Below are 20,503 nucleotides of genomic sequence, written 5' to 3'. Positions count from 1 at the left end.
TCAAGAGAGTAATCGGTGCAATTCTATCCTACCTTAAAGTCTTACAATTTTCTTATACATTGATAAAGTTCCGTAAGAAATTTTATTACGCTGTAGTTGGATAGCAATTGAAATCAAACTCTTAAAGTTGCTGTAATTTTAGACAGCAACAAGTTGACTTAGTGATCCATAGAAACCAACATACAGAACCATTATGCTAATATATCACATGCACAGATATAACCAATAGTAATCCAAAATTGACAGCATCATCATCATGTCGAAAGACAGTATAATATCATAAATAGTCATTTGAATGACAATAGTTTAAATAAGCGGCTATCAAAAGCTAGTAGAGAGTACAAAACAATCAATTCTTGTAAAAGCATCATACTATCTCACAAATTGACTATGTGTTCATTGGTATAGGATACTAAAGGAGTATTTATTGGGTTGTTTTTTAGCGCATTCACGGATTCATATCACGTTGGACATGCCCATACGTATAGGGTATTAAATATACATTACCACCGTATCTAGTATACTGTTAACTTTATCGGTAAAATAATGAACCTTCATTTACGTACTTATATTGAGCTAGATGTTATATTGCGAAAGAATATACTAAATATCTTCACCAAATACCCTGATATGAGTATGGGTGAAATGCAGTAGTTCCCTCCGTACAACCGTAAATTAGGTACTAAATTATTTTACGGTAATAATTAGACATTACCGACAAATGGCAATATATTATGAATTTTAGCAAGATAGGACACCTCTCATCCAGTATTATCAGATTAGACAATTATATCATTATAAAACGTATATCTTTGGCCATTGCATGATATCAGAGTGTATGTGATACAGTTCCCTCTATGCATATCCATCACAAGCAAGAATGACAGATTAACAAATTGTTATTTTGCGATTTGCGATCGCAAATGTTCTTTATCGACGTATACAATATGCTATATATTGTTAGCTCAGGTAAGATAATACTATACAGTACATACCCAACGTAACGTTATTATATTAGTTAGTTATGTTGTCGAAGGTCGACTTTTGAATAATTTTAAGAATCTACTCTAATAATATTACATGAGAAGTGTGTTACTTTGCTAAAGTTAAGGTTTCATATCAAATGAAATACTTTGGTAAAAAACGATATATTTTCAAAAATGGAATACGTAATCCACTAATCTGTCTAGAACTGTACCGTATATAGGGAATTGCATAGCACTTCTTTATTATGGCATTGGGCAAGGATCTCGTAAATATCCTTCAACAACTGAACTGTCTCATCAAGTAACACTTCGTGAGAAATGTATCATCTACGCAGAGTTAGTGATATAAGGTATATGCCAAAAAGGTATATTTGTGACTCAAAATACCCTATCGGTATCTCAGCAAGTGATCTAGGACTACATATAAGAAACTTGACAGAACAGTCTCATATTATGGGATTTGATGAGGACATATAGATTTATTTATTACATCATAATACGGTGTAGGTTGTATGCAGTGCCCTGTATACAGTCCGAAAGAGCTTATAGTATTATTCGTATTCCATTAAATTTCTTATTTGAGTCAATAATAAGATATTTTTATTTAAATTTACATGCTAGTTGTGCTATGTACATACTTATAGTCATATTCGATTATGGTCATGCTTAAAGTAGACGTAAGCAAAAACCATCGAATTATAGTGTACAATAGCTCATATATACTCGCACACAGCCCCAGACAGACTACTGAATTATTTCATGCACTATCGAATTCTTATTCAAACGAAACTGTGAGACGATTTAAGGAAACTTCATTTAAGCTTAGATGATAATTGTACGTAAAACTGTCATTATTGATGAGACGCAAATAAGCTTGCATTACTTTTAATCAAACTTTTGATATTAGTTTCTAAGTAATTCACGTAGTCGATTGGTATAGACCAAACTTCTCACCATCCACTTACCATTCAAACAATTTAAACCGAAGCTTACCCTCGATTTTTGTAGCCTTGGTGCTGTGCCAATATTAAGCAAGATTAATTACCAAGTCAATATAATATAGTGTTGAATCATAAGAGTTATTTACGAGATTTAACTTCATAAATGGTACGTAGTTTTAATTGATAGGTACAAGTATATTCATAATACTAATTACTATGATTAAATTATCCTATATAATCACGCTATTGAGCGGCAATTATAATTTAATTACAATACAGATTGGATAGAGTTAATCTTTATACTTTTAACAAGGACTACCAATAGTTGCTGATATTAATTTGTATACTTAAAGAGCTAGCGAAGAAAATCTAGTATTACATCTCCATTAGGTTAATTATAATATAACTGCTGCTTAATATCGGAAGCATATACGAATGCAACATACCCTAACAGCATTATAATTGTATATAATCGATTTCGCACATCGGTACTGATAAGCATTTATGTCATTTTGCTACACCCGTACTACGTCGAAATTTTCTCCGTTAAAGGCTGTACACATCTTGTCTCCCGGTTTGTCAATAACTTGAATATATCACCCTGATAATTATATCATCATCTAAAACGCAAATTACAACTGATGGATGAATCGATTAGATACGGTCCTGCCTTAACAAAATGACTCATTTTTAGATACGAAAAATTTGCTTATGTCGTCTTGGCAACTAGACTAATTCAATGCTTGACTATTGTAATTGTAATAAATATTCTTATTATAATTATAATTAATTAGGCAATTCTTTAACTGTGGCTAGCAGTAAAGCCTATACAAATTAGAGCTACAATAAGAAGACTAACCATAAACAGTCATACAGTTGTAACAAGTGTTGAACTGCTTTTAATGCTAATTAGCACTGCTATTAGATTTGATTGGATAATATAAAGCGCTTTTAACAATATCACTGTTAATTTCCGCAATGAAATAGCCTGGCTATTCTGTGCTGAGAAAAAAAGAGGCACTTTTAAGCAGGGCACGATTTAAGGTATGTTTTGTAAAGCGAAAATAGACAAACTAGTTACGGTGTAATATATCATAGAAAGAGAGATATTAGTTTTCGACTAGAAACAGTTTTTAATAAGGAGCAATTACATAGAGCATAATGATGCAATGGTAGCAATGTCAATTTTTTCTCCGTCGTTTATCGAAGATAGGAGAATAATAGAAGTAAACTATTGACCATAGAGAGCCTGTTGTGATAAATCATTTCTCTTAAACTTTAGGAAAATAAAAACATTAGCAAGTACTTTCTCTAAGAACTGTGGTAGGCCAAACTGATTTCATTATGTGTCGGTGGGGCTGTCTGAAAACAGACACGGTAAAGTAAAGCGTGCAAAAATGTAAAAACCATCTGTAAAGGGTGGCGCCATTATCAGCTTACGTCTCTTTAATATATATTTACACATATATTTTGCTATCGTAGTCAGCTTAATAGACAGAAAGTACGTCGTTAAAGAGTGAAATTATAATATGAACTAAATGGACAATTTTATGCTATATTTTTGCTCAGTAATTAGAAATATGATGTTTTAAATTTTGTACGATAGTTACACTGAGACAGATACTCTGAGTATTTTATACCGTAGTAAATGTATCGCAATTATAGTATGTATCTAATTATACAATAACTAGGCTAATTTGTACGCCATACCGTGCAAATGAGAATTTTGATAATATTAATTGATACTATACTCAGTATGCAGCCATATCTTAACAATTTAGTCTGTCAGCAGATTCCAACTCATGATACTTTAATGGAATTAGAATATAATTTTCGCAAGCTATGTTCTAAATTTACGGTAATAGTATCAGTATACATAAGTACAAGTACCGTGACCAATGCAGGTAAAGGAGCATTCAGAAATGTGAACCATCAATGATAAAATAAGAGCCTCTTAATCGATTACTGTTCATTGATATGCGGATGTATCCTAGTAAAAGCCATGATATTGACTACTTAGATTAATAAACATATGCATGCTAATGAAGCATTTCTATCATTTGTTAACTATAGACTTATCGATGTAAGTTTTGTGGAGTTCGGTTTTGTATCAACTGCTTATGTGGTGATTTTCCGGGAAAAATGTATGCACCCAATCTGTGTCGTCGATGTAATCAGGTAAGGTACTCATTGACCTACAAACAGTTTCAAACGAGTGATACTAATATGAAGACGTCAAGTTGCAACAAATTATTATAAAAATTATCATTCTCTATCTTGCTGTCCATTTAGAAAAACCATCGAGGACAAAAAGTTAGCTGTGATGATGCTTTTAGTGAAGCAGCACAAAAAGTTATTACCATGCAAAACGTTATTAAAGCAGCGAAAGGAAGAGATAAAAGCAGACCATATTTAAAGCCATCTGTAAAACCCAACTCTACTAACAACTTAACATCAAATACCTCTTCTAATACTGTAAATGGAAAAAAAGGGGAAGGCAAAAGTAAAAAAAAGGCAAAAGCGACAAGTAGAATTGACACTGGTCTTAGCAACACCAAAGTAGAGAAGCAAACTACTCAAAATGGCGATAGCATTTCCAACGGTGACAAAAAACCAAAGACAGTTACGAAATCTAAGAAAACTAAGACTATTGGAGGATCCAAGGCAACAGAGTCCACAACTACAAAAACTGCAGGATCTTCTCGAAAGACGAACAATAAAGCAAAAAATATAAATAGTCAGAAAGTTTAACAAGGATTAACGACAAAAAATGGAAGCTGCTTAATTTACTAGTCGCGTTGAGGCTAAAGAGAATATATAATCAATCATATAACATTATAATGATAGCCTCGAAATTTGACGAAGTTATCAATTAGAGGGAATGAAATGATTATAATGGCAAGCTTTTTATGTTTTATCGAGATTCGCAAGATAGCATCCAGTTACTTAAGTGTGTTTTCTTCATAATTAATCTAAAGCAGGACAAGACCATGCTAAATGTACATAATGTATGAATGCCTTGTTAATTAGATGCTGGTTGTTTGTTGATTGTACAGTATATTCAATAATATAGTTTATTAACTGAGTAACAAGAGTATCGTATCACTAGTTATCGAACTTTTGAATTAGCAGGCATTTCCTCAACGTGCAAATTTATATTCCTATAAGTTTTTCTGAATATGAGTACTGTTTCAATTGTGAAGATAATGTGTACACAGTATTAACTCAAAATGAATTTGTAAAAGTATTCGCCAGTACATCTAGTAGATATTGAATGTTATACTTTAAATCGCAAGTTATAGAGCGATCGCTTAAATATCTAAATAAGATATCCGGTTCGAGCTACGGTATAATACTAAAAATTGGTCACCCTAATTTAAACTTGAAATGGAACGGTTAGTTGATATTTCTAAGTTTTCACATTTTTAAAATTTTATTCAAAACTAGTCTTCCTTATGCGATGACGCTAATCTAGCGAATTGACGTAGACTACTACACCGGCTCTTGCTTATGATATCAAATGAGGCTTTTAATGGATACTAAATCGTAGTGATACGTGTAATACATATTTTCACATAAGCAAAGATAAATAAATTGCCGAGTATTGTGTAAATATCACGAAATAATAATGTATAAAAATAATTCTAAAAAATGTTTTCCCTCTACCCATATACGTACGCGCACAGCTCATATATATCACATGTAATATTAAAGCTGTATTTTTACATACAATAGAATTAATTTTTAATAAAAAATAAATATTTAATTACCGCCATCAATTGCTTCCTAAAATATGCGTATCTGGCATAAATAATGCAAGGCTGTGATAAAGTACGGTACCGCATGCTCGCCTATAACGATAAATGCGACTAGATACCTTGGGCTAACTAAAGAAGTTTGCACTAATTAACTTGCAGAATTTCTGATTATTGATGCTGTATAATATCATCATATACCTAGGACACAAAAATTCGTTACGGCCAATTGCAAATTGCCGCTAGTTTCTCAAGTTAATTTTAACTTGTATAAATTGCTAATTCTTTGCCAAACTAATTATATTACCACATACAAGATGATCTTGTACTGGTACTTTGCGAAATTAAAATCCATTACATTAAATCGAGAATTTTCGCGGTACGACCTAATTTCCAGTTCATCATTCAATTTTATTTATTACTATAGGTTAAGGTATATGTCGAGATTATACCTGAGAAATATTGCAAGTTATACAATACTCCCACGTCGTGATTTCTTGATCTGTTTGCATTTGCTACAGAGTCTATAAGTCACAACAAGTGATATAGCCTTGCAGTTATAAGATTATTGCCCTATGATATGATTAATTACTACACACTTCAAATATAAATTTGAAAAAATCTGCCTTTGCTCATCTACTTTGCATCTGGCAATATCTAATATTAAAGAATTACGTGTTATGATATCCAGCTAATTTGATAAATTAAAAAAGAAAAAGAAAATTGCCAATTACATGGTCTATAAAATAGCATAATAGCAATCTTAACTGACTGATACTAATGACGCAGGTGTTCAAATGAAGATTTATACATGTTAATGCTGAAAAACAGTACGCCATAAATTATCATACGATTGACTACTGATTAAAAGTGTATCGTTTGGGCAACTGTAACGAAACTCGAAAATGATCATTATTAGATCAATTTAGATATAGCCCATACAGAATCATAAGCACCAGAACTATGTGGCTGTTATGATAGTGTTAGTTTATGATAATTGCGAAATAACATTACATTAGTATATCACTAGAATAAAAGATGCTGTATGATAGTTAAGCAGTACGATATATTGTACTTTATGTCCTGGTGCAGAAATCAAGTTTTACACTTGAAGGATTAACGGAAGCAGTTGTAGCAGTAAATTTAATTATAGAAATGATGGCTGGCCATCATCATTTCAACTGCTGCAACGGTATTCATAATAAATCAATGTTCTAAAGGCTAAGCAACAAGTATGGAATAATCTTTCATAAGCTCTCGCTAATAAATACCGGTAATCATTTCATATACTTGTTACTCACTACCTGAAAGCCTACCGCCTGGTAATCAACTAAGTAATTATTATAATTAGTAAGATAATTTAGGATATACGGATGTAGAAGTATCAAATGAGATCGATTCTAAGTATAGTGTACAATGTACACAGTGTATTAATTCCATATATCAACATGCTGCTGACTATATCGATTTTGAATATGAATAGTATAATTTAAATTATAGGTTACAATTTAACTTAGAATGTACTGTATCATTTTTATATATGAAGATGATTACAATAATAAGAGTTTAAACGCTCATGCATCATAACATAGATAGTCAAAAGTAAGTTAAGACATAAAAGTACAGCAAATAATTAGAGTAATTTATTCTTCGCCATGATGTAAGTCTGATTCACTATCTTGTAGATGAGGATAAAATGCCGGCATTTGTAGTGTCGATGTTGGTCTGCTAGGATCCAAACGTGATAAAATAACGCCTTCATTACTTGTTATTGGTGCGGGAGGACGTATAGTATCTATGGAATTACGACGGCTTTTGCCTTTGATTGTTACAACATAGCCAAAATTGCTATGATTGTCTTGATTGCGCTTTTTTCGCTGCCTAACAATCACAATTATAACAATTGTAATGATAATACAAAATAGACCAATGCTCGATGCAATTAGAATAATTTGTAAGGTGGAATCATTAGTATCTCGAATATTGTCTTTATCCGATTTAGTTTGTATACTTAATTCGCCAGTATGGAGATCACCGATTAGTTCCTCATGTTTTGAACGCATAATAAATTGATAAACTGTTCCTGGAGTTAAATCATTAATAGTTATTTGTCTTTGAGCCACACCAATTTTCGTATCAAAGTATTGATAAGCAGCATCTTGAGTGCGTTTCATTTCTAATACAAAACCATCAACATAGCGAACAGAATCGATAGTCCAAGCTAGAGTGGTGCTAACATTGCTAACGTGTAATGCTGTTAAATTTTGCGGAGGTAGAGGACCATAGGCAATAACTCGCTTTTCAGTTGTGATAGGAACTCCGTAGCCAATAGCATTTTTGGCCATAATACTAAAAATATAGTAACCATAACTGAATTGGAACGGCAAACTCAAGTAAGTACCATTATTTGACGTAACAACAATTCTTGGAGGTATATCAGTATAGACAGCATCAGTGCACTGTATACGATAATTTAATACTGGCCCATTGGTGTTCATAGGCGATGACCAAGCTATTTCGATCGTTCCAAGTCGATTACGTATAATTTCAAAACTCCGAACTGGACCTACAATACAATAAATTTGGAAGATTTTCTTATTGATGTCAATGAGTAACAATAGACTTAAGAAAGTAGAAATTAGGTTCGATGTATACGTTAAATTAATGTCTAGATAAATGCAGCTTGTATTCAGTGTATTAATGAACTTTTACTAAATGACGCAATTCGAAGTCAAAGTAACTCGAGAACATAATGATCATGTTTACCTGGAACTAATGATGTCATTGCTCGAGTTCGAGTTAAACTCAGTGTACTAACACCACCATTTCCAATACTAGTGATTTGAAAGGTATAATTTCGATAAGGCCGTAAATCTTCAATAATGATTTCGGTGGCATTATTGGCCGCATTAATAGTTGAAGTGGTCTGAATATCACTTTCAATCCAATATGCAACCTAATAACCGCAAATAAAGCAAAATCGTTAGCGTTCTTCAAAAATTAAAAAGCGTTAGTACGCAACTTAAACGCCATATACCAAAAAATCAAAATATTACGGTTATAAGGGCGATCTTAGAATATTTAAGACATACAAGTAATATATTTGTTCAATTTTAAATTTATCATAAATCCATACTATACATAATGTCACTAGACGTAGAATTGTTCTACGAGAAATATCAGGTATCCTATAAGGAATTAAAATACCGGAAGCTTAAACTGAATTCAAACTCTCACCTTATAACCTTGAATATTATATCGTTGCATACTTTTATTAGTATGCCAAGCAAGCCAAGCTCTTGTTGGCGCAATAGGGTAGATATACAGATTTGATGGAACAAAGGTTGGCGGAGATTCTCCAGTTCTCACCAATAGGGTCTCTCCATCGACATCACTATCGCCCATATCATTGAAGGAAATAACTTTAACTTCATAGATCATATTTGGTAGTAGCCCTTCAATAATCTCACTTGATACATTGCCGTATCGAACCGTTGCTGTTGCAGATCTTTTCACACGTTGTAAACCATTCGGCGTTACCCTATTGACAACGATTTTATAACCAAAGCCAGGGGCGTTATAATAAATACGGGGTATTGGAATCCAGCTTGTATAAATTACATCAGCTGTATATGAACTTGCTCGAGCGCGCAAATAGGATGGTACAAGATGAGGAATATCATATATTGTTGCGTTACATTCGGTACGAGTTGTAAGACCAATGCCATATAAATTTGTTGCTGCAACGAAAAGTAGATAGGTGTTATAGGGTTGAACCGGCACATCAATAGAATTAATGGATGCGGAAACATTGGCAGTCATTATAGATCTAGGCAATGAAGAAATAGTTGTCATAACAACGGCTAAGTTAAATTCTTTAATCGCTGCTAAATTGCTATCACCAGCTGTCCATTCTAGTCGAATTGCAGATGTATTAAGACTATAGCAATGGACATTATAAGGTGGATCAGGAACATCTTGCTTCTTGATGGTAATTTCGCTTCGAGCCGTACTTTCAATGATACCTTTAGTGGGTACAAACGTTTCTACTATGCAAGTATAAGTACCGCTATCATGAACTTGGACTTGATATAGCGATAACGTGCTAATATATAGATTTTTACTTTCTTGATAAGTAGCAATGGTATACTTGGTAACGTGATTCTCCATAGCTGTCAACCATGTAACATTGATTCTTAATCGACTATCTTTATAGATAGAACATGACAGGGTTAAATTGGTATTTTTCTTATTGATGATATTGACAGGTTGGATTTTAACCTCCGTCTGCTGATAAACAATTATAGTTACATACCGTTCAGTAGTACCCAACCGATTTTTAGCTACACATCCATATTGACCAGCGTCTGCTAATGAAATATTCTGTATAATTAATCCAATACCTTGGATTAATTCTATTCGATCGGTGGCCTGATCTTGCAATGGTTTACCATCTTTAAGAAAGCTGATGACAGGTGTTGGACCACCAGTTGCATTACAATAAATTCTAGCTCTATCTCCAGCATTAAGATGAATAATACTGTGAGGGAAATATTGAATAACAGGAGCTCGTATACTGACATTAAGGTAAGCAGATTGGGCGATATTTTCAAATAGTGTCTCAGCATTACAAGTATAGATTGCTGTGTCGCTTACTTTGACATCGTGGATTGTTAAGGTACCATTTGGCCAACTTTGATATCTCGATGAATTAGTTATCGGTTTCCCATTGATAAACCACTTGTAAGTAATGTCGATACCGGATGCTAGGCAAGGCCAATCGAAGCGTTTCTTTTCTAAAATGTAAGTATCTTCTGGAGGGCTGATCCATAGTGGTTCCGTATAGATGTGCAAAGTTACAGACGTATTGGTAGTAGAATGGCGATTTTTAGTTATGCAAGTGTAAATGCCACTGTCGGTAGATTTGGCTTCGGTAATGCGAAGGCGTCGAGATCGAGCTGATAATTGATAGGCCACACTATTACTAGGTTCTAGAGTGCGACCATCTTTATACCATGCCACATCGGGAATCGGATAACCGCCTACTATACACTCGAGGACAATGTAATCTCCTTCTACTACATGTGTTGCAGAAGCAAGAATTTCTGCGAATGGATGTGTTTGTGTAAATGGTGCTCCACTAATACGTACAGTCTGCCAATTTCCATTTAAACTGATATTACGATTATCCCGCTGACGATAGGGATGGCGCAATGTAAAAACGACATGACATTGGTACTCATTAGAATCCGATACTTGTGTGTTAGCAAAATATAAATTTCCATTGACCGCGGATACAGTGATTCGTTCATCTTCTACGATTATTTTATTTGTTGATCGTTGTTTCCAATAAATCAGGCTCGGCATTGGTGATTGACTTGATGGCAATTGGCAATTTAAGTTAGCAGCTATACCTGGTTGAAGCTGATAAGATACTCCTGCACTATCAATAACAGGTACTTTAGCTGCTTCTATCTTCGCGTAACGACTTATTGCAGTTCCATAACGATTTGATGCTTGACACCGATAAGTGCCTGAATCTTGTAATTGGAACGGCTCAATACTTAATGCATAATTTTTGATCTTGATTCGATCGTTATACTGTACAATCACGCCATTGTGAAGCCAACGCCGCTGATCTCCAAACATGACTGAACACGGAACAACAAATTCCAAAGAAGCGTTTGTATCAATGGCATTATTACCAACATAATTTAACATTGGAAAAATAATTGTCGGCGATTTTTGTGAACTGCTTTGACAGTGAATTAAATCAATCAATAATATTGCCAAGATAAAAAGCCAAATCTTGATTAAAAACAATTTATTCCTCATGTTTAATGCCACTAATTGGACTAACTGATTTTATACCGGAAAATATTACTGCCGAATTGCAATATTTTTCTTTCTTGGTTAGTAACTTTTGAAAATTGTTTAAGATATAAAATGGAAGAGTCCTAAAGCGGTAACAAACATTCAGATCATAAAGTAAGAATAGGATCGTTCTAGCGAACTTTCGAACAAAAAGTGAAAAAAATTAGAAAAATTTTATCTTTATTCGATCATGCAAATCATGTGATGAAAATATGAAGAGACAAAGTTAATCTATGCAATAATTTCGATAGAACTAATGAATTTTGCTCGATTAAAAAAACCCAAAACTTACGTTTTCCGATTTCTTGCAAGGGAAGTTAATTATCCTTGCGAACTTTTTCTATCAAAGTAGATGTTTGGTAATGAAGCAATAGCAGTAGAGAAAGATCGTAATTAAATCAATCGCTTCTAGAGATCTGATCAATTTCTTCGATATTGTAAGTGAGCGAGGGAAAAGTTGAAGCAAAGCACCCACTTGAAGTTATTTTGTGTTACGGTATGCAATAAATTTTTTAAGAAAGAACTTGACGGGAAAAATTTACAGGATTGCATAGGAAACAAAGTTAATGCTATGAGAAATTTGTCCGATGGAGAAATGTTTTAATAAATAGAAATCAGCAGGTAGCCAAAAAATCAACTTGTAAATTTATATTATTCAAATATTCAACCCACGCATGCTGATTAAAGATGCATTTAAATAAATATAGGATGGCGATGACGGAATAAAAATAATCTAATTAGTATGTTTATTCTCACATTAAGAACAACGTCCATCGCGGTATTTTTCATATTTGTCATTCCGAATTTATTACTTCTAATTAATTCTAGATCAGACATGACAGAAAAGCTTCCTGTACTTGCTTTACTATCAGCCATTATCATATCGCAATCAGTATGAATTATGTACAAATGGATATAAAAGACTCACATGAACAAATTGATCGTCGTACTCCAGATAAAGTAATAATAGCTCAAATCTAAGAAAATGATAATCACCACACTTTTAATATTAATGTAAATGATTGCGTAGCAGAATCGTGATGTTTCAATTTTTCGTAAATGGTCGGTAGAACACTTTGCGAAGGTTTACGACGCTACATCGATTGACTTTGATATGGTACTAAAACATTATGGTCAGTTTCCACGTTGTGCATAAATATAACCAGTTAACAATGTTGAGATTGATTTTATATTAGGTAGGCTAAAGCGTAGGCGACATCTAACACAAAGTCCTATTCTGTGATGTCAGATATACGGAACAAAATACAAAATTACCAATGCTGGCGGGTAATTACATTTACCACAGACTGTAGTTTTTGATACTTTGTATATCTACTCTAACCATCATTAACTAGTGCAGAAAATATACAACAATACGATTAATCATACTATAAAAACTGTCCAATATCAGAACTACCGCTAATGTACGTAAATAGTTCGCATGTTAAAGCTACAACTGATGCCACAAGTAAAAAAATGTTGTCTAAAAACTGTATTTCATCTTACGCAACAGAGATTACAGTTGATGGAGAGCAGCGTGTGCATCTACAGAACTGCAAATATGAAACGATTTCTTTAATTGCACTTTGTAGGCAAAATAGCGCTTGCATTTTGCGTAAATGGGAGAAATTAAATATCTTGCTTTTGATTAATCGAGCTGAGGATTAATTCAATTATTGTCAATAGAAGCGCTGAAGGATTAGCTGTCTCCAGTATTGTAATTCTCCGATTTGATTTTCTTATGTTTTGTTAAAAATGGTTCTCGAAAAAGTGCATGAATTCTCTTCGCCTTTAAATGAAAAATGTCGAAAATTAGCACAAATTGTGTCAAAGAAAACGTTTTCGAAACTTTTATTAACTGGGTGGTGAGATCTATTCACTCTACTCGTAAATTCTTACTTCATTACTAAAATGATATGCTGAGACAACAATCATATTGCATACCTTTTGTAATCCGATCCCGGGACATAAAGCCAAATCTTGGACGGACGCCGATATAATATTATCCATACTCTAAATAACGTAGACACCTACAATTACTCAACGTTATGAATTTACTGTCTTTACAATCAGGAAAGATTTTATTACCCCAAACGTCGATTGTAAAGTAATGACATCACCACGATTGACTGATTTAATTGTGGTTAAGCAATCTGTTAACTATTAAGGTAAAAATTAATGGAATGGCCTAGAAGGTAATTTGCAGGTTGCGAAATATTGATCTAGTTCATTGAACAAATTATGCGCATGATATAAGAGGTAGTTGAACCTTAGAAAGGTAATCCTTGTCCACTTTTTCTTTCAATAAATCAGGAGGCTTATTTTCGTAGGCTTTATATGTTTCTAAATATCGACCTGCTTCTTCACTACTACAATACAATTACATGCGAATAAATTATGAAATCGCATTACGTTCAATTTCTCAATCAAAATTCTTGAACAGATTAAGAATATCAATAAGAATTCTACTAGGTACTCTAAAGTTTGATCTAATATTCAGTCACGTTCTCCCTAATCTCGTAAGTATATACTAGAGCGGCATAATAGCCACATAGCATGCTAGTAATACACATAAAAATCTATTCACTTTACAGTTATTCTAAACGACTTGAATGCATCATCATACTGCACATGTATAAGATTAAAAATCGCAACTGTTTTCAACTGCTTATCATAAGCAATACTAAGACATGCCTCTCAAAGTATTCATACTTGCTTTCAAACAATCAGCGTGCAAGTAATTACAGTCAGAGCACATATACATAGATATGCAATATCTCATGAAGTTATCTCAAATTGCCCAGAGCGTATTACATGAAAACCTATAGTTAGTTATATTTATTCGAGGAATAAACAATCGATCCGGTGTTTAGATAGAAAATAATTGACAGACATGTCTTTAAGGGTCCAATTTTAGAAATGATAAATATTTACAAATTTGAAAGTCAAAAATAGTCTTAATTGTGTCGCAAACGTGACATACCTCCAAGCTAAAATTAATGTGCAGTCGGCCATAACTGCTATTCTTGCTAATTCATTTAATGCCTGCTGACAATCTTTCTATAATTAAAATCAAGAAACTAGTGAGTTAAATAATGGCAGTCTGTCATTGGTAAAACTGTAGGATACTCTCAGAAACTAAGTATAGTAGAAAACTCAGAAATTTCTCTCTCTATAGACTGTTCCTGTCTAGTTACCAGGTCGACTTGCACCAAAAGAATCCGCATTTCAAAGGCATAACCAAGCTTCTTTAACCGTTCATGAATGTAATTCGGATGTAAATTGTGATACCTTAAACTTTAACAAACCTTTGAGTTAATTCCGAAACTGAATGACATAAATTACTGTATGAATATATTACAATGAAGGCGTATTAATTATTTAACAAAAATACCTAAGATATAAAGCACATGTCGTTTTGCCTAAGACATAATCTGGAACTATATCTCCATATTCCAAAGGGACGCTAGTGATATATTGAATAATAGGGTTGCCGCGCTATAGCATAACATTAGTAATTTCGTTAATACTAATCAATTATCGCAGCAGTACATTTTATAGACTGAGGACACATTGTACCTTTCTATAATGTATTTATGATAGAGGAAATTAGTTTTTATAACATACTAAAGAGCTTATCATGTTACCGAAAATTTTATATCAAATTGAAATATACGCGTATAGCCTAATGCTAAAATTAAACAAGACTAACTATAGACAATTGGTATTAATTTTCAAAGCGTAGATGATTCTAGAGCGAAGGTGAATTACCAACACGATATTCAGTTCTATAGAATAAACCGTATACGCTACAAGGAACAACCAATGTACAATAAGGTGAACAATCATAAAGTTACCCTGCACATAAAAACGCTACTTATATTATTACAGTAGGTATACTAAGCCAATCAATCAATATTCGATAACGATAATTAAAATCCAATATAGTTTTGCGTAATACGCGTAGTTTGTTAGATAAGTTAATTACTACGATACCTGTTTAGGATTGACGGTGATACAGTTAGTGTTTAAAGGTTGTCGAGGAAGACTGTATTTGACAAGCAAGACATCATCTAATGTTAGCAATGTGTTACTTATTTCACTTCATGAGCACTATTAGTCAGTTCATTGTCAATGACTGTCATTATATTGTATAAATATTTATAGCTACAGTATCTGACATCAATATTTTTGGAAATGAATACTGGTAACCTTATATTCGACGATGAGCTGCTGGCTTCTATTTCTTGATAGTGCGAACTGTCCTTGATAAAAGAGAAGGCTTGCTTGAACGATGACACCTGCAGTGTAATTCATATCCATTTTAGTACGAATAATCAATTCGACACGATGCGCTGATTCATTTAAATTTAGATACAAATTGACCAGTTTTTAATGTAACCAAGCTTGTGGTAAAGTAATACTGTACGTAGACGTCTGGAGAAGGAATCTAGACCAAGGTAGCAGGACATTATCACCTTGAAACGGATAAATTATTTGCTGATGTACTGCATAGGGTATGCTCGCAATTCTATTTTAAGTTATCTATTCTACGTCATAGCTGTAGCGAACGCTGGCACTCTTTATACGTAGTAAACTCTACTTTATCCGATAGACGCGTTCAGTAAATAGATAGACAACAAATACAGTGCAACCTTATAGTCAGCATACTGCAAGCTCGATTAATTTTTCTGGATCACCTCATCCAGTGTTCACGGTACAGAAATCAATCTTTCATCAATCTACAGACATAAATTGGAATGTCAATATCGTAGGAAGCAAGTTACACTCTACCTTTGCAATATTGGTTTGTTTTTCGTGGTCTTTGCTCTCATCTTCCGCCATTTCCACCACCAGAAGAAATGATCAATACAATAAACAATTGGTTAAGAGTAGTAATCACTCCTGTAATTGTTGTGTCTCAGGCGTTTATTTAGCAAAAGCTATAATGTTCTTGAACTACTACTGGCAAGAATAGATTTGTAATCGATTTTAATTATGGACTACTAGCCCATATTTTAGTCTATGTTTAGCTCGCTTCCATCCTATGAATTCCTATCCTCCATCAAGAATGATATGCAAAGCTAAGCGAAACTGCGTACAGTACAGTACTTTATGCTCGAACAGTATACAGTGTACAGTACAGTATAATGCTATAATATGTACTGTACTGTGCAGTACAGTACAGTACCAGTCACTAATCTAAAATAGTACAGTACAGTACATCTACTCCATAAAATATAAAGAACTGTACAGTACAGTACAAGAAACGGCTTGGCAGCAGCTGGCCCTGCATCCTTTTGACTAAAGTCGATGATGAAGTTTCCTGCCAGTAGTGCTGCTTGCTGTCGTTATACCTTGTTCGCAATATTATTTCTAGTTGGAAATCATGGTAAATTAATCAGCAATCATTTCTTGTAGTCAGCACTATCTTTCCGATCATATTGGATGACCAAAAGTTATTTATATGTTGTGCTCAGTTTGAAGGTAGCAGCACGCAATGGCGATGCATCGATTGTAGTGATCCTACTTTAATGCACAGCTAGTACAATTGATATTTGATTTATGCCTCATTCAATACAATTAAAACTCGCCTTGAATGTATTGGTAATTAAAATTTTAAAACTGGAATTGTAGAATGAAGGCTTCTTAATGACCTATTTGTAAACTGAATAGGTATTGCAAGTGATAGTAGCAGCAAGATTAAAATAGTTGAGGAACCTGTACGGTCATACTTTTCTCAACTCAGCAATCTTCAGTAAGTAAACTGTAAAAATATACTGCTTGATTTGATCATATGGTGGCACCGTATCGATATTTGACCTATAATTATAATTAATTGATTCACTCTATCTCTCTTAATAGCATACAGTACTTTAATTAAGTACCTTACATCATATCTTTTATCATTCTTATCTATATCCATACCTGTCGCGCTATCCTATATGGGACTCTTTCTTATGGATTGTGCTTTATTAATAATAAAACACCTTGACCTCCATCTTCGTAATATTAAGGAGAAGTAGCAATGATGTATGTGTGAGTTCCTTTTAACTCGATTTAGGTTTAGGTAAAACGGGAATAGCAGTGGTGCTTGTTTCTTAATATAGACGTATTGGATAAGCTCAAAGTTAGCACTTGTACCATAGACGATTTATTTACACCACCTTCTGCATAGATTCTACTGAACGGAATTGTAGTTCGTGCAGACTGTAAAATCATCCAAAGAGTGAAAATTGACTCTAGCCGTAAAATGAGAACAATTGTTATTTAATAACCATTTGCTTTTTCTTTCAGCTAAAATCCAGAGTTAAGCCTTGCAAGCCTTCAGGTGTAGTAGAAGTACCTGTTGATTATAAAATCTGTCATTGCAAGATTACAAGCTGCATGATCTAATGATATGAATTGCAGGTCCCACACCTCTGTTAGAATTAAGCAATGATTGTTTTGAATTGGAAGAAACAAGGTGAAAATCTATTTACTTACTAGTAGCTTAACGTCATAAAATATCCATTACGGTAACTATTCACGAACAGCCTGCTAAAATTAGCCAAAGCAATTATGTAATGATGATACATGATCTTCAGTAATTGAGTATATCTTAACTTTTAATTTTTTAGATACAAATATAAATTCTGTCCATTCAATAATATTACGCAGCACGAAATCACAGTTTGGAACGGATATCAGGGAATTTTAGGGTACTTGAACCGTAGTCAATCAATTCCAGTATTTTTAGTCAAATAATAATTGCGTTATTTATCAAGACTATCATCATGTTAAAGAGTATGGAAGCAATGGGAAATCGTCAATGATACATTCGTTTCAATGATTATGGATGAAGGCGACGACTGTGGAGAGCATCATCGATTTTCAAAGGTAGTAAATACATACTAGTTATTTATATCAACGTTGTTTCCAGTTAGATGTCAACAAACTCTTTGCATTCATTGATACGTTCTATAATGATGAAGGTATACATAAAATGTGGCGAAATAAATAAACTTGTTTCGGTTAATGAGCCTGAAACCTGTTGCTATGCTGTTATCTTTGAAACTCCTTTAATTTGCTACAATGACGCGATGTTAGTCTATCCGTACCTCAGTCATTCTTTGCAAAGTAGGCTGGACCGATTAGATGTTCAAGTACTGAGTGCAGAGGTGACAGAAAAGGTAACATGTCATGTCTAGGATTTGCATAGCTCATACGAGCGTACGTTGATAAATTCACCCTTATGCTGTCAGGGGAGGGAAAAGTGGAGAAATGATATATTTGTTGAAGCCGGATTTATTTTAGATGTGGAATCAACCGTACTTCGATCAGTTTCAGGTAGAAGTCGGTAAATTTGTAGTGATAATTATATTATTTCACAAGCTGCTTCCCAATTTTTGTTGACATTGATATTTAATCTCTGCATCTTCTTTCAAAAATTTAGATAATTTACCGTCTATTGATAAAGAGCCGAATGAAGATAGTGAGAAACTAGTAAACTCGATACCTGAAGATGACAAAAGAAAAGATGTATTGGCGAATAATGAAGAAAAACAGGTATACTCTAGCTTCAATTTTTCTCTCTCATATGTGTCATTTATTCTGCAGCTTGACCTCATCGAAGCGTTTTTTGTCGTTCACTCTATTCAGCAGTGCCTAGCGATTCTCATTTATACCGTAACTGTATACGTGGCTGAATTTAGATCATTTAAAAGACTTTAAATCGTTTCTTAACGCAGTTACGCATATGTTCTTAAATCGCCAATTTTCAATTTTATAAAATTTATCGATCGGTATACTTAATATTACGCTGTAATAGCCTTAGGCTGTTAATCCTGTTACTGGTTTCAGTTGAATACGTTTCAGCGATTTGAGCAATTTTTCTAATATATGTAATATAATATTTGTTAAAGGATGGTCTTAGTTGTTGCACGGAAATTGAGAAACTTCGCAAAGTTGTTTACGTTTTGGCAGATAAGGAATGGTTGAAGATGTGTAAAAACGACTCTGATTGTCTTTACAACAAAACAATGCATCTAAGTTCACTTGATAACGATAAAACATAGATGCAATGAATTATAAAGAGATTTCATCTACAAGCTGAAAGTTGCAAATTCATAAAGCATAAATTCGTAGATTGTAAAGAAGTTATGAACAGTATAGGATTACCTTTTCACTACATTTGCAAGGCATATCAGCTTATAGAGTCAAATTATTTATTGGTTTTCTTCCATTGCAGTTGCAAAACGATTGTACTTAAATTGTTATAGACTAATATTTTTGTAGAATATGATTATTTGTGATACAGTACAACTGCGGTTAAAGAAACGTGATAATAAATTTTGATCACAATGGTGATTGCAAAGGCGAAAACTAAGTGCGCTAACGACTGTGTTATTCCAGCAGCTACATACATCGTTTGCGAATAACCTTAACTTTGGCTTTATAATATGCAAAACGAAAATGACATTAACCTAGTCTTAATCAACTAGCATGACTACGAATGTGCCTGGGCTCATTTTACAGAAAAGTAACGCGACTTTCAAAAGATTGACATTTAAATTGTTTTTATTATATTATCTACTGCCATCCACTGTGAGTACATATATAAGCTTACAATTATAGCCTTTATTAAATGAGACCTCCTGCTATATTTTAGCTAAAAGGAAAAAAATATATTATCTTTCATTTTCCCATATGCGATTAAATCGAAATTTGTTACTAGAGAAATAGCAATTACGATTATTAGCATCTTATATTTCCCTAATTAGCCATGTTGCGACCTAAGTCACAAGTTGCAGATTAAAATTTTAGCAAAAGTGTCGTAGATAAGCGATGATATTCTAATTGACCTACATACGCGTATTGTGATTTAAAATTTAGGCAAGCCCTATCTTTAAAATGAAGACCAAGAAAGTTCGAACATATCGTCTACGAGTACTACATGCATCTTAAG

General features: G+C 33.4%; 3 protein-coding genes across 3 annotated transcripts; 2 read left to right on the top strand and 1 right to left on the bottom strand.

The window, feature by feature from the left end:
- Nucleotides 1-1,304: 1,304 nt before the first annotated feature.
- TRIADDRAFT_61991 (uncharacterized protein) lies at nucleotides 1,305-4,678 on the top strand (the record flags this gene model as incomplete). The annotated part of the gene is made up of 5 exons (XM_002117941.1): nucleotides 1,305-1,336; nucleotides 2,480-2,501; nucleotides 2,915-2,971; nucleotides 4,001-4,105; nucleotides 4,220-4,678. 5 exons carry the CDS (start codon nucleotides 1,305-1,307, stop codon nucleotides 4,676-4,678), a joined length of 675 nt encoding a protein of 224 aa, XP_002117977.1.
- An 8,577-nt stretch (nucleotides 4,679-13,255) lies between these two features.
- TRIADDRAFT_61989 (uncharacterized protein) lies at nucleotides 13,256-16,401 on the bottom strand (the record flags this gene model as incomplete). Its single annotated transcript, XM_002117922.1, has 10 exons — nucleotides 13,256-13,345; nucleotides 13,501-13,569; nucleotides 13,645-13,716; nucleotides 13,826-13,925; nucleotides 14,540-14,616; nucleotides 14,754-14,847; nucleotides 14,951-15,054; nucleotides 15,553-15,604; nucleotides 15,769-15,857; nucleotides 16,351-16,401. The coding sequence occupies 10 exons, from the start codon at nucleotides 16,399-16,401 to the stop codon at nucleotides 13,256-13,258; spliced, it is 798 nt and encodes a 265-aa protein (XP_002117958.1).
- A 1,989-nt stretch (nucleotides 16,402-18,390) lies between these two features.
- On the top strand, nucleotides 18,391-19,613 carry TRIADDRAFT_61988 (uncharacterized protein; the record flags this gene model as incomplete). Its single annotated transcript, XM_002117940.1, has 5 exons — nucleotides 18,391-18,435; nucleotides 18,531-18,728; nucleotides 18,801-18,885; nucleotides 18,992-19,104; nucleotides 19,461-19,613. 5 exons carry the CDS (start codon nucleotides 18,391-18,393, stop codon nucleotides 19,611-19,613), a joined length of 594 nt encoding a protein of 197 aa, XP_002117976.1.
- Nucleotides 19,614-20,503: the final 890 nt, after the last annotated feature.

Source organism: Trichoplax adhaerens, genomic scaffold (assembly GCF_000150275.1).
Source record: "Trichoplax adhaerens TRIADscaffold_33 genomic scaffold, whole genome shotgun sequence".
Classification (NCBI taxonomy): Eukaryota; Metazoa; Placozoa; class Uniplacotomia; order Trichoplacea; family Trichoplacidae; genus Trichoplax; species Trichoplax adhaerens.
This window is presented reverse-complemented; position numbering and strand designations above follow the sequence as displayed.